The following is a 24,857-nucleotide window of genomic DNA, read 5'->3' as shown; positions in this document are numbered from 1 at the left end:
TGACTTGAGTACTGGTTTGGGATGTCTGTCTGCCCCCAGGGGAGGAACCTAAACTGAAAAAAGAGAGCAGATCGGGTCTTAAAGGTTTGGATTTCAGAAGAAAGGCGGTAAATAAGATATTCCAAACCGGGCAGACCTTTCAGGGGAAATGGGGTGACTTTGGTGAGGAGAATCTGCCCAACCTGAGCGAAGACCCCAGCCCTGGCCAGGTGAAAGTCTGCCACCTGAGCACTCTTCAGGGCCAGTCCCTTCAGTGCTGGGTGAGGAGCTCAGCTTGTGTTTCCCAAAGCCTTCATGTACCCAACAAATTGACATTAAGGGCCTGTTATGTGCCAGGCACTAGGCCAGGATATGAGGGTATGGGAGTGGAGAGGGCAGCCCTGATCCCTGATTGAGCTCAGACACAAATGGGCCACAGATTATCCTAGGAGGACAAGGAAACCACCATTATTTAGCAGCCCCTTTGCTTCTGCTCCACACAGGGACTGGATCTGTTCCCATTTTACAGTCGAGGAAGCTGAGGCTGCCTCTGTGTCAAAGTCCGAGGAAATACAGCCAGAGCCCGCTGCTCAGTCAGTCCTTTGCCCAGAGGGAAGCTGGGAGCACGCTTCGGACTTTCCGGAAAGGCGGGAGTGCGTCTGTGCACTGGGAGGGGGTCCCCTTTCCCCGCCCCTTCCCCGCCGGGAGGCCGAGGCGCTGCCGGGGCCGGGAGGGCGGGGGCGGAGCCGGCGACGCCGCGGGGGCGGAGGGCGACCGCGGCCCGGCCGGGCGCGCAGGAGGGCAGGCGGACAAGAGAGAGAACCGGCCCAGCCGGAGGACCGGAGGAGAAGGCGACCCGGCGCGCCGAGGATGTGACCCTGCGGCCAGAGGAGGACCGAGGCGGTCCCCGTGAGTGAGTGAGAGCGCCCGCGCCCCCGCCGGCGCACGGCCCAGCTTCGCTGCCACTTTCATTTCTGCGGCTGTCCCGGCGTGGCTCCGTCCGGAGGCGACCCCCGCCCCAAGGCAGGCTGGCCGCGGCGCTCGGTCCGGGGTCCGAGGCTCCGAGCTCCGAAAGTCCGGGTTGGGGGTGGCGGAGTTGGAGGGGGGCGTGTCTTCGGGAGCGGAAACGTCAGGTCTGCGCCTCTGGGTCCTATCACCGGTCTGTCCCGGCAGCTGGGCGAGTGGGGGTCAGGGCGTCCGGGGGCGGCCTAGGGGTGGACGCGGGGGACCGAGCGCCGCTGGACAGAGTCCCGTCTCTACTTTGCTCTTGGACCTCTGCCCTCAGGGCGCACGCGCACACTCACGTCGCGTAGGCAGAGGCTGCATTCTTGGTTCAAACTGGGGCCAGACCTCTGCCAAGATCCTGGGCCAGGCCTGGGGAGCGGCAGGTGTGGCCCTGGCGGAGGGGTGGGGGGCTAAAGTCAGAAACAGGCAGGGCTACTCTGGTCTTCATTTGGGAAACCCAGATGCCCACCCAGGGAGTGAGCCATCCCTGGGCACTTTAGGAGTATAAGGATACCCAGAGTTAGGAAAGGGGCGGGGCTAAGAGGCTGAAATGGCCCTAGTTTGGGGAGGGAACAGAGGTTTTTTGAGGGAAGGAAACCCAAATAAGGGCATGGGAGTGGAAAGCGAAGAAACAAGTGGCAAGTTGTTTGTAGAGATTACCCCCTCCGCTTCCTGAAGCTTGGGGAAAGACCCAGGGCAAAGACCCAGGTCTTGAAATTCTGTAGCCAGATGGTGGGAGTCTAGCTCACTGGTCAGGACACTCAGGGTGCTGTGGGGGGGTTGGGGGAGGTTCAGCATGTGAGGGAACAGGAATTAGGTTGGTCTAATTGGTGGGAACATGCTTCCCCTTTCCAGTCACTTCCCTCTTTTCCCCTTACCTCCAACCAGACCAGTGACCAGCCAGCACAAGAAAATGGTCCTTTACTCATTGTGATGGACTGAGCCCCACCTTATCCCAGTTCCCAGTTGTGCCCTTGGAGATCCCCCGCCAGTAACTTGCTTTGTGAATGGTGGCTCCTCAGGAAGAAGGCCTCAGTTTCCCCATCTCTGCAAGAAGTGGGTTAGTTAGTTGATTTCTCAGGGCTCTTGCAACTCTGCAGTTCTGGATTCTAAGCTTTACTTAAACCCTGAGCATCAACTATATGCCAGGCCCTGACCTAGGCTGGAGGCTGGGTGGAGGGGAGGGACAGCAGTGGCCAAAGAGCAGCCTCCCCTGCCCCCCAGGAGAAAGATATCTGGGTTTGGTAGAGGGGGCTGTGGGAGGAGATAACGTTCAACCCGACCATGTATAGTCAGACAAAGAGACCAGTGTGACAAAACACACAGTGGCAGGAGGGTGGGGATAGGTTCAGGGATCACGCAACAAGCAACAGCACTGAGCTGGTGGAGAGGGGGCTCTTGGAGGAGGGAAGTGGGCAGGAAAGATAGGGTGAGGTGATGATTATTGGTAACTGTCCCTAAAGGGGGCTATGCAAAGGAGGAGAACCAGGAACCCCACCGAACCACACAGTGGGAGTGGTTTTGGAAGCACCCGCCCCAAGCAGAGTTTGGAATACAGGTGGTATATGAAGTGTGGAAATCTCCTCTGGGGTCAGGAAACTCAGCCTCCACACTGGGGACTTCTCTGAGTAGAAGTCAAGGATCAAGGAATGGATGAGATGACATTCCACATATTTGAGGGATCTTTTCAAGAGAACAAGATCCTGCCAGGAGACCTGCCCCTGCTCTCCAAACACCTCTCATTTACTTGACCATTCCCATCCTGGCCTGCCTGTTATGGATACAGGGAAGATTCCTTGTTCCAGACTTCTCCTCTGGCCTTACTTGTTGTCTGACATGACACCTCCTTCCAACTGTCGCCTCGTTCCTTCCCCTCCATCCTGCCCCAGCATTATAAGAGATGTGAGAAGGTTAAGTGCTCCTATGTCAGCTCTGAAGTTAAGACAAGGCTTTGTTTGTGGTTGTATCAGCCTCAGTTTAGGGCTAGAGTCAGGACTCAGATTGGCCGGGGTCAGGGCCAGGTCAGAGGTCAGCTGGGAGTCATAGCTCAATACTTAGCCTACAACTCAGCCTTAGCCCTCTGTCTGTGGCTAAATTCTGGCCTCAGCGGGTCCTGGGTCCACCTTTCCCAAGGGCTCACACACCGACAGGGGAGGTGAGATGACTACCACATGAGTCCCAGAAAACTGGCCTCTACCTGCCTGACCCAGGACATTGTATGGGTCAGACTCGTGCTTGCTCTGGTGGTCACCCGGCCTTGGTAGAGCTGAGACTAGAATCCAGGACTCCTGCCTCCAAGCCTGAAGCTCTGACTGCTGTTCCAAAGTCTGTTCTGAGTCTGGGATCCCTCCATCTGAGAGGCAAAACAAGATTTTTCTGAATTCTAGAAAGGCCCAGCTGGGTAGATCTGACTGCATTCTCCTTCCTCCCCATGTCAGGTGCATCGTCAGTACTCACAGAACATGTACTGTCCAGAGCAGGGGGAGAGGCCACTGGCTTATTCTGGTTTGGGGCTGGAGGAGGCTGGCTTTGTGGGGAAGGATCTCTAGCCACTGTCAGAGGAAGTGGCCCCCATCTGGACCTGCCACCTCCCCCTCTCTTCCAGGGCCTGTAGCCACACTCAAAGTTCACCCAGCTGGCCCTATGAGGGCCCTTTCCTCTTTCAGGGTAATAAAAGGAAAGTACATTTTTGGTAGAAAAGTCCCTCCTGCTCCCTGGGAATCCCCGGTGTCCGGATGGACTACGGGATATCCCAGAGGAAGCTGAAGGCGGGGCCTTGCCCCTACACAGACCCCCAGCACAATGCAGCCAGGCTCTCCCACGCTGCCATGGGGCAGCCCCGGGGGCGTTTCATCCAGGTTCCCACCTACTGGTGGCCTGCAGGAAGCCTCCCCACACCTCTCCAGTGGGCGACAAGAAGTCAGATGAGCACCTGTTTGGATCCCAGGCCCAGACCTCTGTGAGATGCAGCAAGAGGGGAGAGGAAACAACATGAGACAGGAGAGCTGAGGCCACTTGGCAGGGGGAGCAAGGGTAGCCTGGAGACAGGGCAGGAGCCCTGGCCCTGGGGATGGGGAGGGTTTAAACTCCAGGCAAAGGCTTTAGAGACAGGCCCAAAGCTGAGGGCATGAGGGAAATGATGTGTCAGGGAGTCAAAGCTTTTCCATGAAGACCTGACCACCAAGCTCCCTCTGTGCCCTTGGCCCTGGCAGGCCATCCACAGGTCCCACCCCTGGACACCTGGCCAGCCGCCCAGCCCAGCCATGGCACTGTGCCTGAAGCAGGTGTTCGCTAAGGACAAGACATTCCGGCCTCGGAAGCGCTTTGAGCCCGGCACACAGCGCTTCGAGCTATATAAGAAGGCGCAAGCATCACTCAAGTCAGGGCTGGACCTGCGCAGTGTGGTGAGGCTGCCACCAGGGGAGAACATCGAGGACTGGATCGCTGTGCATGTGGTGGACTTCTTCAACCGCATCAACCTCATCTACGGCACCATGGCCGAGCGCTGCAGCGAAAGCAGCTGCCCGGTCATGGCCGGCGGGCCCCGCTATGAGTACCGCTGGCAGGACGAGCGCCAGTACCGGCGGCCCGCCAAGCTCTCGGCGCCGCGCTACATGGCCTTGCTCATGGACTGGATTGAGGGCCTCATCAATGATGAGGACGTCTTCCCCACTCGTGTCGGTGAGTAACGACCCCGCCCAGCAGGCAAGTCAGGCCCGGCCAGGGAGGGAGGGAGCCCCCAGAGCCCATTCTACAGATGAGGCGTTTAGTTTGCCATAGCAGTTCTGTAAGGGGTTGGGGTTGGGGGGCAGTTATGATTTTCATCCCCATTTTGTAGAAGAGGCAGCTGATCCTCAGGGAGGTTCAGTGTCTGCTCAAGATGGGGCATCTTGAGCTGGGACTGCCTGACTCAAAGCTTGGGACTCTTCTTATCAAAAGCTTAAATGTCCCTCCGGGAGCCACCCTGGCCAAGACCACTGTGATTCTTGGAACCTTCTTGAAGAGATGCATCTAGGTGCTCCTAGCCCATCACCCTGCCTGGGCTGACTGACTTGCAACCTCCTGTTAGTTCTGACTCTTCCCTCCAGGAAAGAGAAGGGGGTGGGGATTGGGAGGGCCCGATTAGATCTCTATCTCAGAGGAGTCTGAGGGCAGAATTTTTCCTTGTTAGGCTCACGCCATAGGGCCTTTCCTTATCTCAGCTGGACAGCCTGGTGAGGGTGGCGAGAGGGGCTGAGTGATGTCACACCAGCCTGGTTTCCTCATCCCAGGGCAGCAAGAGCAGGTGTGGGCCCAGGAGCTGAGCAGGCATGACACCGTATCCATCACAGCATCGTCACCCCCACCTGGCCCCCTGCTCCTCCGTGTTAAGGCTACAGGACTCAGAGACGGGTGGGGCAGGGTGGGCAAGCCCAGAGGGGAAAAGTCTGAATTCTGAGGGAGGCTGGGAACTGAGTCACAGTTCAGTGCTCACAGCCCCTCCCCATCTGGGGCCTGCCATTTCCTGTACTACCAGGCCTGACAGTGGGCATCCGCCTTTCACACAGGAGGAACCGAGGCCAACAGAGGGACAGTGCACTGAATCAGTGATTCAGAACTGCACCTCAGATCTCTTGGGGTCCGGGCCCCCAAGTCTAGGTGGTCAGGACAAGTCTGAGGATCCTGGACTGGGCCTGTAAGAGCTCACAAGGAAGCCGGGCTCCACCCCACCTGAGAGCTGTGAGGCCTTGTGTGAAGCAGGGTGAACCAGTGTGGGCCCTTGTCTGGGCTCTTATTCCCTTCTAGCCTTAACCCCAGGCCTAGGACACCCCAAGTGTCCGTGCCTTAACCCTGAGGATGGCTTTGCCATAGCAGAATAAAAGGTATAGTCACCAAGATCTCTACCCTGAGTGCAGGGGACTGCAGAAATGGTGTCTTTTTCACAGATGCTGGAGCTTCTCCCAGGTGGGGCAGGGGCTGTGGTGTTTATCTCTGCAAGTAATCCTGCCTCCAGTCTGTACTAATTCCTAGTATGGCCTTGGGCCAGTGGAGTCACCATCATGCCTAGAGGGCTTCCGTACCCATATCATAGGAGGCAAAAGATGCAGAGGACCCAGCACAGGGCCCAGATCAAAGATGGAAGGCTCTTTGTATTATTGAATAGTTAAAGCGATGAGAGGTATCTGAACTACTTCTTGAGGATTTTGTTATTCTCAAGATGGGGAATTTGGGGACTGCTGCATGAATGGTATGAAGAGGAAGGAGTTGGGGTGGGGCTGGCTGAGGAGGTTGGGGTCAGATCATGAAAGGCTTTGAGCAGGTACCATGCCATGAAGTTAGAACTTAATCCCAAAGACCTGTGTTTTTAAAAATGGACCAGAGGTGTTGATAAACTCTCCTTGGAATTATATCCAGGATATCACAGGGCAGCACCTATAGACACACATATTTCTGTGGGGAATCTGGGCATAACTAATGTTGCAGTCGAAGAAAGCTTGGTCAGTGACCCCCGTATGATTGCAGGGTCTGGCCCCAGGTGATGGGAAAATTGGGAGATGATTCGTAGTTCAAAGGGGAAAGGCATAGTGGGATCTGTGCTTTTAGAGGGGAAGCAGGGAGAAAGGGGACCCTGATCTTTCTGTCCCCTGGAGGGAACTAACCATCCTGGGTGAAGGGTGCCTGTGGCAGGAAGGGCAGGTTGGGCAGCAGTTCATTCCTAGGCTGCTGATGCCCCCACTTCTGCCTGTTCCCACCTCCTAGGAGTTCCCTTCCCCAAGAACTTCCAGCAGGTCTGCACCAAGATCCTGACCCGCCTCTTCCGGGTCTTTGTCCATGTCTACATCCACCACTTCGACAGCATCCTCAGCATGGGGGCCGAAGCACATGTCAACACCTGCTACAAGCACTTCTACTACTTCATCCGAGAGTTCAGCCTGGTGGACCAGAGGGAGCTGGAGCCGCTGGTGAGGCCAGGCCCCTGCTGCCCTCCCCTCCTTCCCAGGGCTAGCCACCAAGTTTTCAGATCCAAAGGCTACCTACTTTCAAAAAACCCAATACCCACATAGATAAATTAGGGGAAGGCAATTCACGGAACCATGGATTCTGTACTTTATTTATTTTTTTTAAAGATTTTATTTATTTATTTAACAGAGAGAGAGATCACAAATAGACAGAGAGGCAGGCAGAGAGAGAGGGGGAAGCAGGCTCCCCGCTGAGCAGAGAACCTGATGTGGGGCTTGATCCCAGGACCCTGGGATCATGACCTGAGCCGCAGGCAGAGGCTTTAACCCACTTAGCCACCCAGGCGCCCTGATTCTGTACTTTAATAGAGAATTCATTCTAGTCTCCATTTATAGACTCAGATCTGCATCCTGGGGTTGGGGTGGGGGAGGGCAGGAAGGGGCTGGATTCAGGCAGAACAGCCAGGCCTCAGGGTTTGGGAAGGGGCTGCCTGGTAGAACTCTGACTGAGCCCTACCTACCTTCTGTTTCTGCAGAGGGAGATGACAGAGCGGATCTGTCACTGAGCCCAAGCCTGGAGTTGTTGCCTGTCCTGTGGATCATCAGAACACAGAGTAGCTGGGGAGAAGACCCTCAGGAATCTGGTGGCAGAGGAACCTGAAGTCCCTGGGACCCCTCTGCACACACCAAGCCGCTGGACTTGTGGTTCTCAGGAGTCTACCCATATGCTCCCTGACTGCTTATGAATGGAGGAGGAGGGGCAGAAGAAAAAGGACAGAAGGAGCTGCACCTCCAGATGAAGTCTAAGGGTGGGATGGGTTGGGTTTCTGCCCCGGTACTTGACCCTTCCTTGGCGGTTCCCATGCCAGTGTGGGGCATGTGGGTGTGGCTGAGCAATAGTGAGAAAGGTACAAGAGCGTAAGCACACTGTGTGTGAGTAAGCGCAGATGACTCTGTGTGAGTGTGTGAGAGCATGTGATTTTCACTGTGGGATGTGGCTGTAAGAGCCAGCTGCTTTAGACCCTCCCTGGCACATACTAGACCTTCCATAAATGTGAGGTAAGTAGAAGAATGGAGGGAAGGAGGGGTTAGGACCACCAGACAGTGACCACTGTGCAAGGGATGGCAGGTCAGTGGTCTGGCCATGTGTGTGAGTGCACAAAATATGATTGTAGATGTAGCTCTCTATTTGAACCTTCAGGCTACCAGCTTCCGTAAGCATGAATTCTGGGGAGCTGTGGGGATGTAAGAAAGGAGTCCTGCCCTGAGTACCTAAACCCTTGGCCCCCTACAGACAGAGGTTCTGATCTGCTTAGCCAGAGATGCCCAGGAACTGTTATTTTACTCACCCCTTTGCCTCCAGGAAAGCCTGATTATAGACAGCCTCCAGAGGGCTGGGGATGATCCCTCATGCCCACATAGGTCCTCTGGTCCTTAAATTGGGAATCATACACTCCAGTCTAGCTCCCAGAATCTGTAGACTTGGCTCTCAGGATCTGAAGCCCAGTGCAAGATAATCCCCTAGCCCAAGAAGCTAGAGGAACTTGAATTCGGAAACCCTGGAGACTTGTATCCCATCCTCGGACAGGGAAGATGTATTGCTAGCGAATGGACTCTTCCAGGCTTGGAAAGCCCCTTATCTTGCAAGGACCTGCCTCCTCCCCGAGCCATCCCCGAGACATTCCAGCTGGTCGGACAGCTTTCCACAGAGAACATGGGATGTTCATTTGACACTCCATTACTCCATACCGCCGTGCCCAGCCCTGGGCCCGACCCACCAGACTCTACTACACTGGGAGGCCAGCATGGAGAGCCAGAAAGGGCCTGGGGATCATCCAATCTCATAGAATCATCTCTTTACATAGGAGGAAGCTGAAAGCAGGAGGGAGAGAGAAACTATCCAAGACCTCCCTGCAAGGCTTTTGTGGAGCTGGAGTAGAAACCCCAGGTCCTGACTCCCACCCCGGGGCTTGCAGATTGCTACACAGGGAAATGAACTGCATGTGGAAAGAGGGTTTGACAGCCCCTCTCTAGAGCACAACTGTTCCTGCTTTGAGCAAGGATTTCTAGTGATATCAGAGTGCCCCACTGCCCCTCGGGTCTGCTAAGGCTGTATGCTGAGCCAAGCCTCCAAAATTACCCCCCTCTCCATGGCCCAGCAGCTGCCTGATCTCTGAGGAAGCAGATGGGGCTCCTGGGCGGGCCAGCTGACCCCACACTGCTGCCTCTGGAGAAGTTCCAGAGGCAAACACTGACCCAGCAACTTCACCAGAGGCTCTGGGGTAGGGTGGGGTCCAGGGATCAGAGATTCCCTTGGGGAGGACTGTGGATTGGAAGATGGGTTCCAGGCTATGGCCAGTGCTGACTGCGGAGGGGGTGGGGAGACGGGAAATCTATTTTTGTGAAACAGAGGGAAGAGTTTATTATTGTTATTTTTGGTAAAATAAAGGAGGCAAACTGAAGCGGCCCTGGTGGGCAGCTGTGGTCTGGATGCCACATGGCTCCTGGGCAGGCTGAGAAGGGAACTGGGCCAGAATGGAGAAGGGAGGGCTTTTTGTCCTGAGATCCCAGGCCATGGGGAGGGCTGGCTGGTATCGTCGTGTCTGGCCTAGCTTTCCAGGGTGGAGATACCAAGGTTTTCCCAGGACTCTGGGAATTCTGGACCCAGAATTTCTGGCTTCGTTTAGGAGTAGGGAGGCCTGGCCCTTGCTTCGTGGAATTCAGTCTCTTGGGAGTCTTTGCTTGTTTCAGCTCAGGTTCCCTGGCATGGCTGTTCTCACCCCGAGTCCTTAGCCTGTGTGGTTTATTGGAGCAAATGGGTCAAGGGACAGGCAGAAATATAGTCCTAACCCTAATCACAGCAAGGGAAGCCTTTCTCAAGAAAAGACTGTTTATTGGGTGCTGGTTAGAGCTCAAAGTGAGGGTGGTAAGACATGGGCTGACTTCTGAGCTTATTCCTCAGAAGACATCTGAGCCCCTTAGCACAGGTCTTGCTGTGATTCCACTGTCTCTCACCCACCAGTTGCCCAGACAAGAGTCAGCCATAGGCCACCTAGAGCTCTTTCCTCTTCCTACGGGGGAGATAGGCTGGCTTTGTGCAGTGGCTCTCCTGGGAAGTAGAGGCCTGGGGTCCATTCCCAGTCTGTTTCATGTCCAGGTGTGGAAGTGAGGGACTGACTGACCTCTGAGCTCCTTCATTACTCACAGTCTGCAGTCATAACAGTAATAGCTAACACTCATTATGTATCAGACACAGTTCTAAATGCTTGACGTGTCATAGCTTACCAAAGCAGGTCTGTCTTTGGCTAGCTGCCTGGCTCCCTTCCTGGTGCCCTGTATCCGTGCTTTCACTGCTTTAGAATCTGGAAAGCCCTCCACTCTGCCCTTCTTTATTCTGGCTTACCAGAGGAGCCCAGCCTACCATCCTAAAAGGCAGCCCTGCTTGCACACCTCCTGTGCCAGGTCACCTTTACCTCCTGAATGACTGGACAGTTCAGACTCAAAGTTCAGGCTCTGCACTCATAGTTGTTTTGGAATATACTGTGGCAGGAAGGTAAATTTATCTCAGAACCGTGTGACCAAGTCCTGCTCTTAAGGTGGGAACGTCTGACTATATCTGGAAGACATCACAAAATTGCTCTGAGAAATTCAGAGCAGGATGCTCAGAGAAGACTGGACAAAGGTGGAGAAAAAGGAGGATATACGAATAGAGAGTTGGGCTGCAGTAAGCCAGAGGAAAGCAGGCATTTCCCCTACCCCACAGGGCAAAACTTAGCAGGAGAGGGTCCTGTGTGTTGGGGGTAGAGGGCCAGTTTGGTTGGGCAGCCACAGCAGAAGGCTTTGTTTTCCTGTTTGTTCAAGATCCATAAAAGTATTTAGAGCAGGGAATGAGGTGGAAGCAAGGCACTCTTCCCATTTTGGGGTAGAACATCTACTTTTGAGTAAAGGATACCCCGCCATTCTTGGCCCTGATGAATACTGTAGCTGCTTTGAGGTTTTCTGCTGTCATTCCCACTGTACCACCCCCAGAGCTATATGTAGCGCATGGTGAAGGGAGCCACTGAATCAGTGGAGGTCTACCTGATTTGGGGGAGCCCTCCTGGAACCCTTCTCTGAATCCTCCAGAGCCCTCATCTAATATTAACTGAACTATGTACTTAGAGACATAGCAGTTTGAAGAATCTGGACTGAAACATAGACCTGAGAGACTCAGGACCAGCTGGCTATTTTGATATTCAGGGAAACAGAGAGAGGAATAGGCTAGCATGCCCACCGAAGACATGAAGCTTGAGTGGGCCTAGAAGGTGATGGGTGGGAGAGGTCAGGATATACAGGGGCCTTTGGATTGGACTGAGGGATTCTCGAAGTGACTCAGCGCAGAAGCTTGGGAGAAGGCCCCCTTTCCAGCCTTCACCCAGACTGAGAAATGTAGCAAATTCCTGAATGTACTCTCTGGTTCCAAACTCCCTTCCATCATGCAGATGAGACTACTGAGCCCAGAAGGGGAAAGGAACAAAGCTTTATCAGGATGGTGGAATGGAAGTCTAAGGGGCTCTATCAGCAGTGCTCACCAAACCCACATAACAATCCTGAGACAGACAGGGAAGGGATATTTTACTAACATTTCACCAAGGAGGAAACACTCTCAAGAGTCAGGACCTGAATTAAACCCAAGTCAGCACTTTCATTTCCTCATTACACTTGCAGCCTGGGGGAGCGGAGGGGGGCTGGTTGAAATACTAATTTAAAAGCAGTTGGTTTTCTCCAAGAAATGAACTTTTAAGTGTTCGATTTTTAACTACTCGGGGTAACGCTTTGCTCAAGAAAATTCTTACGGTGAAATGATAGGTACACAAACATCTGAGGAAATTTTACCGAATTAGCTCTCGTTTTAGAAAAGACTGGCAGCATTTCCCCATATGCAAAAGGCACTTTAAAAATTCCATCCTGGCACACGGAAGCTCTCGGAAGCTCTCGATAAATGGTAATTACACCTGCCGCTGCTTGGCTGCCCCCATCCTGGCGCTTCCCCGACCTCCCGACCTTCACTAGAAAAAAAAAAAATAATAACATCAAGAGGAGCTAAGCCCCACCCCCAGCCCCAGCAATCTTCCCGCCCCTCTCTAGAACATCTTCCCAGTTTACTTAGCTCGCCCCCACCCTTTGGCGGGCGTAGCCATTAGGGCGCATGCGCAGCTCCTCCCCTCTCTAGTCGGGCCCACCCCTCGGGTCTAGTACCGCCTCTTCCGCGTTCTCGGAGCGACCTGCAGGTGGGTGCGCGCGACCGGTCCCGCGGCTGAGGTAAAGGCGACACAGCGAGGTATCCCTCCGAGCGAAATGGGGCGGGGGTCTGTGAACGAGTCAGTGTGCCCAGGACAGGGCAGTTGGGGCCTTCAGAGTGGCCCGAGGTCACGATCCGAGCGTGCTGCGGAGGGACCGTGGAAGGGGACGCTTCTTTAGGGCTCTCCTCAGGGACCCCGTCTGTGGCCTGGCGAGGTTCCGTCCGTGGCGAGCTCAGGGCGCGGCGTGTGTCCCCGGCCGGGGCTCAGCTGGTGCCTGGGGTGAGGATTAGGTCGTGACAGGTGTCCAACGTCGGAGCTCCGTCGGTGGTCAATTTGAAATCAGTCCCTAACACACCGTATGGCTGGGCTCAAGGCTCAAGAGTCCAACATCACGAGGAGATTTTCACGTGAGGAGTTTACATCTGTGTGCACTGCCTTATTTTAAAGTTAACTGTTTTCATCCCAAAGCTCTTGACTTGTGTGGGTTCACTGTACAGTGAGGAGAGATGATGCCTGGTGTATTCTCTTCTTAGGGAGTTTCCAGGCTACCTGTCAGATGGTGGCAGATGAGAGCCCAGTGCAGGTGACACGAATGAAATGTTGGAAGTGCTTGACTTTGGGGTAGGTAGTCCTGGGTCCAGATCTTACCTCTGCCACTTCCTAACTGTGTCTCCTTGAGTCATCTCCCCTCTCAGAGCTTTGGTTTGTCTTGTATAAAAGGGACACAATGAGGTCATTGTAAAGGTTGACTAGGATTACATGTGTCACCTAGTATGGCACCCATCACAGAATGGGTGCTGAAGACATGGCAGCTGTGATTTCTTCGAACTAGGTCATTTTGGTTGGGAGTACTTTAAAGAGGTCCCTGGGGAAGAGTTGAGGTGACCTAAGTCTTGAAGCCTCCTTGGGCTTTATAGGTGGAACTGACCTTGCAGGATGGGAAGGGGACTAGTGCTTGTTGAACATGGCTCATGTGCCAAGCCCTGCCCTGGGCCATGGATGTATATTGTTGCACTGGATCCTCAGCCCTCGGCCTGGTACTTTCAGTCTTACTACCCTTTGCTTTAGCCCCCTCTTAAAAGGACGAGGCTGGAAGTGATGTAAAGAGGGGACCAAGGGATTGGTTTTTCATATTGACCTGAACCAGCTGGAGACTTTGGTGTCCCCTTCCCCAGTTTCTCCCATCTCAGCTCTTCCCTTTTTGTGATCCCAGAGTTAATTGGGTTCTTGACTTTGGGAAACCTGTTACTCTAGTTATCTAGCAGACTTTGGTGGTTTGAAGGCCTGGCAAGAGAGCACCTCTCAAACTTAGACTGCGTGAAGCTGAATCTTGGCAGAGAGAAGCTCTGTGAACAGGACCTGTGGATTCCAGCCCGTGCTTAGAAGTATAGGTGGTCTCCCGCTATGTGGTCCCATAGTAATCTGGCCCCTTTTGCATCCTTTTCATGGGTGCCCATGTGATCTTCCTTAAATAATGGTCTTCATCATATTTTGTCTCTGCTCAGAAACCTTGGCAGGCTTCCTTGCCTATTGTATAGAGTCTGGACTCCTCAGCTGCATAGAGGAGTTCCCCCATAATCTGTTCCCAAACATCAATCCTGCCTTGTTTCCCTTTGTTCTCCCAAACCTACACCCTGTGCCTCAGTCAAAATAGCTAGTTTTTGTTCCTTAAACACTCCCTACATGTTCCTTTGCTTGCACTCTCTTCCTTACATTCCCTCTTCCTTCCGGTCTTTCAAGGTCAGTGTCTCATGTGACCTTCTCAGGGAAGCTTCTCTGATCTCCTTGTTGGATTAGTTGCCCTCCTTCCCATCTTCGGTAGCAGGGGCTGAACTTCAAATATAGCTCTGATTACTATCTACCTTGGGGTATGTCTCCCCATGTGTATTCTGAGTACACTAGTAGTAAGGGACCATGTCTATTTCATCCCTTCTCTTCCTGGCACATAGTAGGCCTTGGCAGTGTTTGTGGTTGAATGAGTCATTAACGTTTTTTATTTACTCACTTTGGTCTTTGTTTTATGAGCTTTCAGGTTCAGAGTGGGCCTTTGTGTTTTTCCTTCTCTGTGTGCCTAAGGAGAGCCCTAGTTTAGATTGATGATGCCCCGATTTCCGGCATCAAAGGCAAGAAAGTGCAGGAATTCTGTACAAGGCAAGATTTTTCATTGCTATTATTGTTCTCTTGGCTTTGCTTTGAGTTTTGTTAGAAGGAAGGGGGTGCTCTGTTCAAAGACCTGAACTGAGTGTGATACAGTTCATGCAGGGGAAAACTCACAGGTGGTTTATTAATCTCTTGTTCTACCTTTGGCCTTGGCCTTGGGGCTGGTCCTTCTCATTTGGGAATCTGAAACTACAAATTCTCATTTTTCCTTGCCTTTCCTTTCCACAGCTTCTGTGGAACAGAAAAGGCTCTTTGATGATCATAGGAAAATACACATCATTGATAGTAGAAGGAGCTTGGGAACCATCTGGTTCTACCTCTGATTTTACGGATGGGGAGAGGCCCCAAGAGAGGAGGGACTTGATTAAGATTGCACAAGGAATCAGTCAATGGTGGAGATAGCACTAAAATAAAAGTGAGATAGTACTACAAGTGAAAGTCCTGACTCTTTTTTTCGGTTCACTACCTTTTATTTATTTATTTAAAGATTTTATTTATTTATTTGACAGACAGAAATCACAAGGAGGCAGAGAGGCAGGCAGAGAGAGAGAGGGGAAGCAGACTCCCTGCTGAGCAGAGAGCCCGATGTGGGTCTCAATCCCAGGACCCTGAGATCATGACCTGAGCTGAAGGCAGAGGCTTAACCCACTGAGCCACCCAGGCGCCCCAGTCCACCACCTTTTAAATATCATATCTAACATTGATTGAGCACTTATTATATGGCAGATACTCTTTCCGTGCTTTATATGTAACACCTTAAAACTCTGTTTGTAGACTTGGAAACTGAGGCAGATAGAAATCATTCAGATTTACTTTCTGATTCCACAATTCTGATTTTTAATATGGTGGAAATGGCAGCCATCTCCTCACCAGTGGATGGAACAGTTCTCCAAAGACCTTGCTCCCAGATTGTGCTACCTCTGTGAGTGAGAGCTGTCCTCCTGGCGATGTCCCCCTGTAACCTGGGGAGATGTCTTGAGAGGAATCCAGAGTGCTTTGAAAGAACTGACAAAAAAATGAAGGAAGCCTGTGAGTATTCGGTTTATCATGTTTATCAAGTCAGATAGTAAATACAGTTTTAGAATAAACGTAGTCCAGGATCTTTCTGTAAAGATTCCCAGTCAAGGGTGGTGAGACTGAATTCAATAAACACATACTGAGCTCTTGTTAAGTACAAAACCCTGGTATTGAGAAATATACACAGAGGAAAACAACACATTTCCTGTGCTCCAATAAATAATTGTCTTCTCAGAGCCTTCTCCCTCCAGTGTAGTTGGAAAGATAGAGAATCACATAAATATCTGAAATCAGACTGACTGTGGTAAATGTAGTAAGGAATGTAAACAAAGTGGGAGTTTGGGAAAAGGAGAAATCAATCCCAACGTGACCAAAGGGAGTCTAGAAAAGGATTCCTGAAGGTGGAAATTTTTGCTGGGCTTTGGAAGAAGTTCATTCCTATGCAAAGCTGCAATTTGAGCAGTATTCTAGAAGTGGAAAGGAGCAGGTGTTTGTGTGTGTGTGTGTGTGTGTGTAGGAGAGGAATGGACTTGGTAAGGAGAGGAAATGAGCTGAAATGGTAGATTGTGGCCAAAATGTAGAGGGGAGTTGGGAAGAAAACATTAACATTTATTGAGGGTCTGCTCTGCACTGTGGCTTGCAATATGTTAAATGCTTTACATATTATGATTTATTTAGTCTTCACAGTCCTACAATATGGGGATATTTATCCCTGATTTAAAGATGAAGAAGCCAGACCTCGACAAGATTAAAGTGACTTGCCCAAGGTCAGGTAGCGAGTAAGTGGCAGAACTTGGTCCAAACTTAGGAGTGTTGGATTTCAAGACCTATGTTCTTTCCATTATGCTGCAAGCCTCCTAATACCATCACTGGGGCTCTGTTTACTCTGGCTGCATAATGGAGGCTAGTCTGGAGCAAAGAAGGTCCCAGAAGGAGGACATCAACGAGGAGGCTTTTGGAATAGTCCAGTTCAGGCTTAAACTGTGAACCACCAGCCTAACATGGAAGCTGCCTGGTCCAGGTCTGCTTGATTGGTTTAATGTGTGAGTATTTCTGACAGCTGCTGTAGCACCATCAACCAAGTACATTGGCATCCTCTGCTATTAGAATCTCAGAATCAGTTTATAGAGGCTGCTGGCATCCTTGTGTTTCAGGCATAGGTTCTAATGTGAGATTAGCAGTTCATCACAGAAATGTCTAGGGAGGGAACCCACTTGGCAGATACCATTCCTTCATTTTCTCACCCTCAGATTCAGCAAGAATCTATAATGGAGGAAAGAGGTCCACACTCAAGAGTTACTAGATTGCTACATTCAAGTCCTTGTTCTGCTCATTATCATCTGTGAGTTCATGATCTCAGCTTCTTTGTCTGTAATATTGGGTCTATATGGGTTCACTTCTGAGATCTCTTGCTAATGTCATGTGTTGCTTTGCTCTTCCTGGCTTGGGGTGGTGTAAGGAAGTAGCCAGGAATATGCACCTGGATTCTGAGAGATTAGGCTTTAAATTCCAGTCTCTCATTCTTCTGGTTTCACAGTAGCTAGGTTACATAAAGATCCAGAATTGGACTGGCTAGGTTTGAGTCCTGGCTCTATCACTTGCTAGCTGTGTGGCTGGGGCAAGTTATTTAACCTTCCTGGTTTTCAGTTTCTTCAACTGTAAAATGGGGATACAGGTATTACCCACTGCATAGCATTGTTATGAGGATTGAGATAACTTAACATCAAATACTTAGCACAGTGCCCACCACATAGTAGCTGCTCAATGAATGTTAGCTTTAATAGTAATCATATTAACAATTATTATTAATGTTCCATTAGCTATTGTTTCTATTGAAGGTGTATTTATTTGGGTGGTTTTCCCTACTGTCTTAATCTGACATCGCTGCCTTCTCTTGCCTTCCATTGCTTCATCAGGAAACTTTGAAATAATACAATGTTCTATTGCAGAACTGCAAAGTGTAACATGACAGAAAGTGCCTACAGGAGAAGGGTCAGTTAAAAGTCAGTGGCTCATTAGAAAATCTTACCTGACTTGTGTTTTCACCCACCTTTCTCCACAATAAACAGGAACAGAGCAGCATACTTACTCCCTTTTGCACAGCCTTCAACAAAAGTGCTAAGTAAGCTTCAATTCACTTGCCAAAAAGTATAACAGTATCTCTGGAAAAGTGGTACCTAATTTGGTTCTTCTTTCTCTCCAGCTTAAAACCCTCTGACCTTAACTTAAGTCATTTCTTCTTGTTCCATTTTCCTTGAATATGGAAAATTTCCTTCTGATTATAAAGGCAGAATGAGATCAAGATTTTCTCATGAGACCTTTTGTGTACTTAAAGCCAGAATCGAGTTAGGCCTCCTCTTCTCTTCTCCAGACTAAGCAGCCTTAGTTTCTTTTACTTCACTCTTAAAACCTATTTTCCGTGGCTTGGATCACATTGGTCATGCTTCTTTTCTTTCTTTTCAGTTTTCCTACTTCCTGGCAGTGACCCAGACTGCTTAGTCTGCTCGTAAGAGTCCAGCTAAAACAATATAAGGGAAGAATAACTTCAGGTGTTTTTATTCATGCATTAACATCTATTGAGTATTTGCCCCATGCCAGGCCTTGTGCTAGGTGTAAGTACCCAGAGAGAAATCAGACATAGTCTTCACCCTGTCCCCAGATCACAGGCTAAGTGGAGATGTGCAATCACATGTGACAGATGCTGTGACTGGACTATGCACAAGTGTGGAGAGCTGGGAATTGTTGAAGGCAATTAGGTAGAAACAGATCATCCATTCTGCCTGGACTGTAGGTCGGGATTTCTCTAGAGGAATGGCAGGATCTAATGCAGGAGGGGTAATCTGGGGCAAGGTTGTGAGCCCCTGAATGACAGCACAGAGGCCCGGTTATTCCAGTGGAGTGGACCACCATTAGAAGTGTTGGAGCAGGGAAGTGACAGGCTCAACTTTGACTTGTGAACCAAGGATGGATACCACAAGCCTGAGTCTTATCTGCCCTTCATGGATGTTTTCATATTATTTAAAAATAATACGATGGATTCCTTGTTTTTTAATAGGCCTTTTTTCTCTAAGACTTCTTTAGAGAAACTAGTTCTTGAACTCTGGGAAAATTTCATTCCATATACACATAGGAGGTTTAGAAGAAATGAGGGAATTGGGTGCCCCACTTGTCTTAGACCCAGTGGCACTCCACTGTGTATAGATGTGGTCTGGCCTCATTCATCCTTTCCCAGCCCTATCCCAGGAAGACCTCCAGGAGGGAAGAGAGGGCTCCAGGGCTTATTGGAGTATTTGGTAAGCAATGCTGAGAAGATGCAGGCAGTGTGAGAGTCAGAAGTTCTTTCTGAGGAGGAAAAGAGACCCAGGAATTTGATATGGTGCCAGAAGGAATCAGGGCCAACCAGGCACTTAGAATCCTGGGTCATGAATCTGAAAGTCTTCATATTCTCTCTCTCTGCCTTTGTACTTTGCTGTCAGTTTATTCCTTCTGGCTGCCCAGTTGTGGTTTACAGAGAGTGTTCTAGGGCCTCAGCTGATCTGGGGAAGCCATATCTCAAGCTAGAGTCATAATTGCTATTTATTGAGTGCCTACTCTATGCCAGCCATTGTGCCCTGAACTTGAAATACATTAGCTCACTTAATTCTCACACAACCTTACAGCGTCAGTGTTCTTTCCTCCATTTTATAGATGATGACAGTAAAGCAGAGAAGTTAAGTATTATGTCCAAGACAACTTATTAGTGAATGGGAAGCCTGGAATCTGATTCTAGGCCCTCATGGTGCAAAAGCCCATGCACTTTGTACCTCCACAGCCTTGAGTAGTTCTAAACAGCAGAATAACACAAAATCCATAGATAAATTCTGAAGGTTGTTTTTACCATAGGCTTGCTAGAGGTGGGAGCAAACAGAGGTGTGTTTGTGTGCATGTATGCGTTGTGGGGAGGGAAGGAATGGAGTTGGCGAAGAGGGGAAATAAGCTAGGTTGACAAACATGGCCTATAGGCTGTATCTGGCTCATCATCTGTTTTGTATGGACTGCAAGCTAAGAATACTTACTACATTTCTAAATGGGTGGGGGAAAATTTCAAGAGAAGATTAATATCTGTGATGGGAAGATTATCTAAAACCCAAATGCTAGCAGTGCCTGGGTGGCTCATTGGTTAAGTGTCCAAGTCTTGGTTTCAGCTCAGGTCGTGATCTCAGGGTCCTGAGCCTGAGCCCCTCATTGAGCTGCATGCTCACCAGGGAGTCTGCTTGAGATCCTCTCCCTCTCTGTCTGCCCTTCCCCCACCCCCTGCTCCTATGTTTACTCTCTTTTTTCTCTCAAATAAATAAGTAAATAAATAGATTGAATAAAGGGGCACCTATGTGACTCAGTCTGTTAAGCATCTGACTCTTGATTTTGGCTCAGGTCATGATCTCAGGGTTGTGGGATCAAGCCCTGTGGTTGGGCTCTGTGCTCAGTGCGGAGTCTGCTTGTTCCTCTCCCTCAGTTCCTCACCCGACTCACACTCGCTCTCTCTCTTTGTCTCTCTGTCTCTAAAGCAAATAAATAAAATATTTAAAAAGAAAGACAAAAAAAGAAAGAAAACCCAAATTAGGCTTTATAGAAACATAGCCACAGTCATTTATTTACATATTGTCTATGATTGCTTTCGTTCTACAAAGGCAAAATTAAGTAGTCACAATAGAGATCATGCAACATAGAGAAAGCCTGAAATATTTACTATCAGGCTCTTTGTGGAAAAAAAATTGGCCAACTCTTACTATCGGCAATAAGATGGAACCTCTGTCAAGACTAAAGGCAGAGTTGTAGTTCAAAGGTGTTCCAGGTAGTCCCTGGAAATGTGGCCTTAAGGAGAGGGAGTGTAACTTGAGCTTCTCTGGGCCCTAGAAATAGTTTCATTGGGCCAGAGATTTGTTGGGGAATAAAAAGCATGATAGGAAGAATAATTATGTGTGCTAACATTCTCTATTGAACCATAAAGAAATATTTTATGGATGAAATAATGTAGTCAGATATTTCCTAGAGCCCTTCTTGAGCTAGATGCTATGTTAGATACTAGACAAACATGAAAAAGATCCATCCCTGCCTTTGGGGATCTTACGGCCTAGTGGGTGAGCCATGTCTGTGTGTGAATACCCTGCTCTGTGTATTATCATAGCATGGCATGGATGTGATGAAATGCTGGTGAAATAGAAAAAGGTTAGGGACTGCTGTAATTTATAGGATCACTTTCAGTAATTCCTGAGGAGCCTGGAAGGATGAATATAGGTGTTCTTTTCAAGAAGTAGCATACAAAGCTGAGGGAAAGCCTGAGCGTGTGAGCATTTGGGATGACAAGGTTAAGGAGAAAGAGATAGTGGAAATGATTCAAATGATCTGTGGCTGGGAAGCTGGCAGGGTGGCAGAATCTGATAGAGAAGAAGGGAAAGGAGGAAGGATGGGGGTTGGGATAAGTCAAGTTTGGGACACATGATTTGAGATTCTGTAGAAACATATCAGCTTCCAGTTAGAAGACCGTTTTAGAAATATTAGCACAAGGGCCCATAATTCAGTTTTTTTTCAAGATTTTATTCATTCATTTGAGAGAGAGAGCACGAGAGGGAGGAGAGGCAGAGGGAGAGAGACAAGCAGATCCCCCACTGAGCATGGAGCCTGCACACACAACACAGGGCTCCCTCCCAGGATCCTGAAATCATGACCTGACCTGATCTGTTGTTAGACGCCTAACCTATTGAGCCACCCAGGTGCCCCGGAACTCAAATTTAAACTGCATGTTCAGAGCTTTTCCACTGGGGAAAAGGGGAAATAGATACTCATTTTGTAGAGAAATTGGCAAATCAGCTTTGACATATGATAGCCAGAGTTGCAAGATTGAAAATCGCAGTGGACATATAGAAGATCAAATTATCACATGGAAAACTAGCGATAATTATGCATTGGGCTTAAAACCTTTTTCATGTTTATACCACCTGCTGCTCTCAGCATCTACTTTATCTTTCTGGCTCTGTTGCCTCCTGCCTATGAGACCTGGACCTGGCCACTAAGAGATCGAGCCAGAGTTCATTCATCTCTAAAATCATGTGTGACAGGGATGCCTGGGTGGCTCAGTCAGTTAAGCATCTGCCTTCGGCTTCGGTTATGATCCTAGGGTCCTGGGATCAAGCCCCACATCGAGCTCCCTCCTCAGTGAGGAGCCTCCTTCTCCCTCTCTCCTTTTGCCCCTCCCCCTGCTTATGCACACGCACATGTGCATGCACTCTCTCAAATAAAATCTTTTTAAAAAAGTAGAATAAAAACATGGATGACAGAGAAGTGTCAGATTTTACCTTCTGCAGGACACTCCTCAGTGAAACAGAGCTGTCCAGATCTGTCCTCCAGGTCCATGTCTGGACTCCCACAACAGAAAGAGAATCTGAAAACTTCTACTCAGACCCTCATTACATCTTCAAATGCTTAGTGTCAGCATTTTCAAATGCTCAAGTGCCTGATTTTAAAGATGGGAAATCTGTGATGGTCTTGTATATATCTACTTACTGGTGTGATGCATAGGTTTGGGGGACATGTAGGGTGTGCTTTATTTTCACTGCTCATTTTAAAGAAGTCAGATTTTTATATCTTTTCTATTTCTGCTTTTTAAAGATTTTCCTGAAGCCAGAGGAAGCAAAAGCCAGTCAGGAAGTGAAGAATGCCTGCTACCTCCAGAGACTGTTGAAACATTTCCTGTAGCTGGAAGACAGCAGCCCTCCGACAGGAGCATTATTTCATTATTTCATTTCAGTTTACAGAGGATTTACTTCTCAGAAGTTGGGCAAGGTAAGATTGGATGCACATTTTGCTTACGCTTTTAGGTTGCTTTGCGTTGAAGTTATCTGATACTTCAGAGGAAAGGGCGGGTGGGAGATTTCGGTATTCAGTGAGCAGCTAGAATTAGCTGAGCTGTCTGGCATGCCTAAGACAGTTACATAGTAAGGACGAGCACATTTCTACCAGAATACATTGGCAGAGAAGGTCAAAGGGAGATTGTGCAGTAATAAAACATATTTATTTACTTGTAATTATTGAAAGTAAAACAATTGTGCCATAAATAACAAAATCAAATACAACAGAAGTATGAAAAGTATAATTCTATACCCCCCTAAGTTTCGTTCTCCCAAAGTAACCATTGTAATAATGGCTTGCAATGTATCTTTCCAGGTTTTTGTTTTTCTTTTTAACTTGCAGTATTTGTGACATATACAATGCTCTTTTGAAGTGTTCTTAAATGCCTGAGGCTCTATCATGCCTGGCAGGTTAGAAATAATGCCTTAGTTGGAGATGGGGTCAAATGATGGTTGGGCGAGGATGGTTTGAGTCTGATCTGTGAGCTTTTATACTCCTTGGCTGCTGTGTGTCACCCTTCTTCATCTGAAGCTTTCCAGCGACACACCATCTTCCCTTCTCCCCATTCCCAACCAGCTCCCCTTCCTGAATCCTCCCCTTCCTTAATGGTACCACTGCTCTTCTGGTTACCTGACTTTAGTTCATAAAACTATATTGAGATCCCCCTCTGTGCTGGCTCCCTGCTGGGCACAGGGGACAGAGAGATAAGAGGCCCCGTCCCTTCCTTCAAAGAGGATGGGCATGTCTGACTCTTCCACCATCTCCAGTCCCTCAGCAAGACTAGTGCCAGTTCCACCAGTTCAACCTCTAAGATTTCATGCCATCACCTCTTTCTCTTCCTTCCCATCCCTGCCTTAGTTACAGGCCTTCCTTGCCTTCTTGCCGGCCGCAGCAGCCTCTCCTTGCCCTCCCAGTCCCCGGCCAGCCTCCAGTTGCTTCTGCACATCGCAGCCAGTTTCACGGCCCAGTCCCACTCCACTGCTTAGAGCAGTGATTCACAAGTGGGCTATGCGGACCTTGGGGTTCCTGGAATCCTTTTCAGGGTATCTACCAAGTCAAAACTATTTTTGTAAAAGCACTAAAATGTTACTTGTTGTTGTAGAGCAACAGTGCGTAGAACTGTTGGAACTTTAGCATGAATCCAGGCAGTGGCCGGAACGAACTGTCCTTGCAGTCGTGGTATTCCTCTTTGCTACATCTCAGGGTTTTGTTTTTGTTTTTGTTTTTGTTTTTAAAGAATGTCCTGGGGCGCCTGGGTGGCTTAGTCCTTAAGGGTCTGCCTTCGGCTCAGGTCATGATCCCAGGGTCCTGGGATCAAGCCCCAAATCGGGCTCCCTGCTCAGCGGGAAGCCTGCTTCTCTCTCTCCCACTCCCCCTACTTCTGTTCCCTCTCTAGCTGTGTCTCTCTCTATCAAATAAATAAATAAAATCTTAAAAAAAAACAAATTTTAAAAATTAAAAAAGAATATGCTGATGAAGCAGTAAAATTGCTAATTTTAATGAATGTCAACCCTCAAGTACATATCTTTTTAATATTCTGTGTGACAAAGTGAAAAGGCTAATAGAGCACTTGTGTGCATGCCAAAGTAGGGTGGTTGTCTCAGCAAAAAGCATTTGTGTGATTGTTTGAATGACGAGCTGAACTAGCCACCCTTCATTTTTACTTGGAAGAATGACTGAGGCTTGGTGAGGCTGCGGAGCAGATGGGGACCAGACGTTGGAGGGCCTTGTGGTCACATTAATAAGCTTGGATGATCTGACTCCAGCCTGCCTTTTTCCACCTTTTATTCTGTCCTCTTGCTCACACAAATACAGTCCTTCCCTCTCGCTTACTCTTTCTAAAGCGCACTTTCCTTTACCCGCTCCATCCTTCCTCTGATCATTCCTTCTGCCAGGAGATGCAGGTGACAGCTTTGAAGGCTGCTGTGAGTCCAGAATCAGAATGGAGGAAGAAGATGGGCCTAACTCCAGACCTTTTCCCTCTGGAAATCTTGGTGTACCAGCCTTGTTTGAGGCCTGTTGTGACTCACCGCCCTGCCGGCACCCTAGTGGGCCTCAGACTGCCCACTCTCCCCAAAGTTGAGTGAGATGCTGCAGTCTGCCTAATGCTGACCAGCCTCGCTACACACAGGGCTTGGGAAAAACCTGTGAAATAGCCTAGCCCCTCGGAATCACTCATAGACTGGCCTTTGAGTGAGCTGATTGCACAGGTGACTCCTTTCATCCATCATGCCTTAAATATGAGTAGCTTCTGTTTGAGTATACTTTTTCCTTGACCTTGGCCCCTATGTAGTAATGATACCATCAGAAATGACATCAACCAACTAATACATCAGATAGAAGAAGAATGTAGCCTTGTGCTTGATACCAGAACTGCCATGAAATCATGCAGTTGGACTAGTTTGTAGCTCATCCTCCGTAATATACCAAAACGCAAAATACAGTTATCTCCAAGTAAGACAAAGAAACTTCTGATTAATCAGATTTCAGATTAATATAATAATGGTAATGTGGTGATAATACCTTTGTATTTGTGTCAGCTAGAGCACACGCAGAAAGTGCCCACACGAAAATGATGTTCTTCAGCCCG

General features: G+C 49.3%; 2 protein-coding genes across 14 annotated transcripts in view; both read left to right on the top strand.

The window, feature by feature from the left end:
* The first annotated feature begins 710 nt into the window (after nucleotides 1–710).
* Nucleotides 711–9,385, top strand: MOB3C (MOB kinase activator 3C). 5 transcript variants are annotated; one of them, XM_059374638.1, is made up of 5 exons: nucleotides 711–888; nucleotides 1,873–2,044; nucleotides 4,197–4,665; nucleotides 6,724–6,926; nucleotides 7,460–9,385. In XM_059374638.1, exons 3-5 carry the CDS (start codon nucleotides 4,248–4,250, stop codon nucleotides 7,487–7,489), a joined length of 651 nt encoding a protein of 216 aa, XP_059230621.1. In that variant the 5' UTR covers nucleotides 711–888; nucleotides 1,873–2,044; nucleotides 4,197–4,247; the 3' UTR covers nucleotides 7,490–9,385. The 5 variants fall into 5 exon arrangements, with proteins under 5 accessions (XP_059230621.1, XP_059230620.1, XP_059230619.1 ...); XM_059374637.1 differs by having other exon boundaries at nucleotides 711–892; XM_059374636.1 differs by lacking the exon at nucleotides 1,873–2,044.
* A 2,751-nt stretch (nucleotides 9,386–12,136) lies between these two features.
* MKNK1 (MAPK interacting serine/threonine kinase 1) overlaps nucleotides 12,137–24,857 on the top strand; it is a 42,789-nt gene continuing 30,068 nt past the window's right edge. For 3 of the 9 annotated variants that reach the window (XM_059374625.1, XM_059374626.1, XM_059374620.1), the window contains exons 1-3: nucleotides 12,208–12,224; nucleotides 12,739–12,826; nucleotides 22,028–22,201. The gene's annotated coding sequence lies outside the window, so the exon portion shown is untranslated. Of the gene's footprint in view, nucleotides 12,244–12,738; nucleotides 12,827–22,027; nucleotides 22,202–24,857 lie in introns of all 9 variants that reach the window. The other 6 variants (XM_059374627.1, XM_059374624.1, XM_059374621.1 and 3 more) reach the window with 6 other exon arrangements.

This window comes from Mustela nigripes, chromosome 14 (genome assembly GCF_022355385.1).
Source record: "Mustela nigripes isolate SB6536 chromosome 14, MUSNIG.SB6536, whole genome shotgun sequence".
NCBI classification, from domain to species: Eukaryota; Metazoa; Chordata; class Mammalia; order Carnivora; family Mustelidae; genus Mustela; species Mustela nigripes.
The sequence above is the reverse complement of the archived record's forward strand: the minus strand, read 5'-3'. Positions and strand labels throughout refer to the sequence as shown.

Excerpts from the sequence above, each read along its gene's own strand:
- MOB3C (XM_059374636.1), top strand. The coding sequence starts at position 4,248 with ATGGCACTGTGCCTGAAGCAGGTGTTCGCTAAGGACAAGACATTCCGG. Across the intron at positions 4,666-6,723 it reads CGTCTTCCCCACTCGTGTCG|GAGTTCCCTTCCCCAAGAAC; the intron begins GTGAGTAACGAC and ends CCCACCTCCTAG. Across the intron at positions 6,927-7,459 it reads AGAGGGAGCTGGAGCCGCTG|AGGGAGATGACAGAGCGGAT; the intron begins GTGAGGCCAGGC and ends CTGTTTCTGCAG.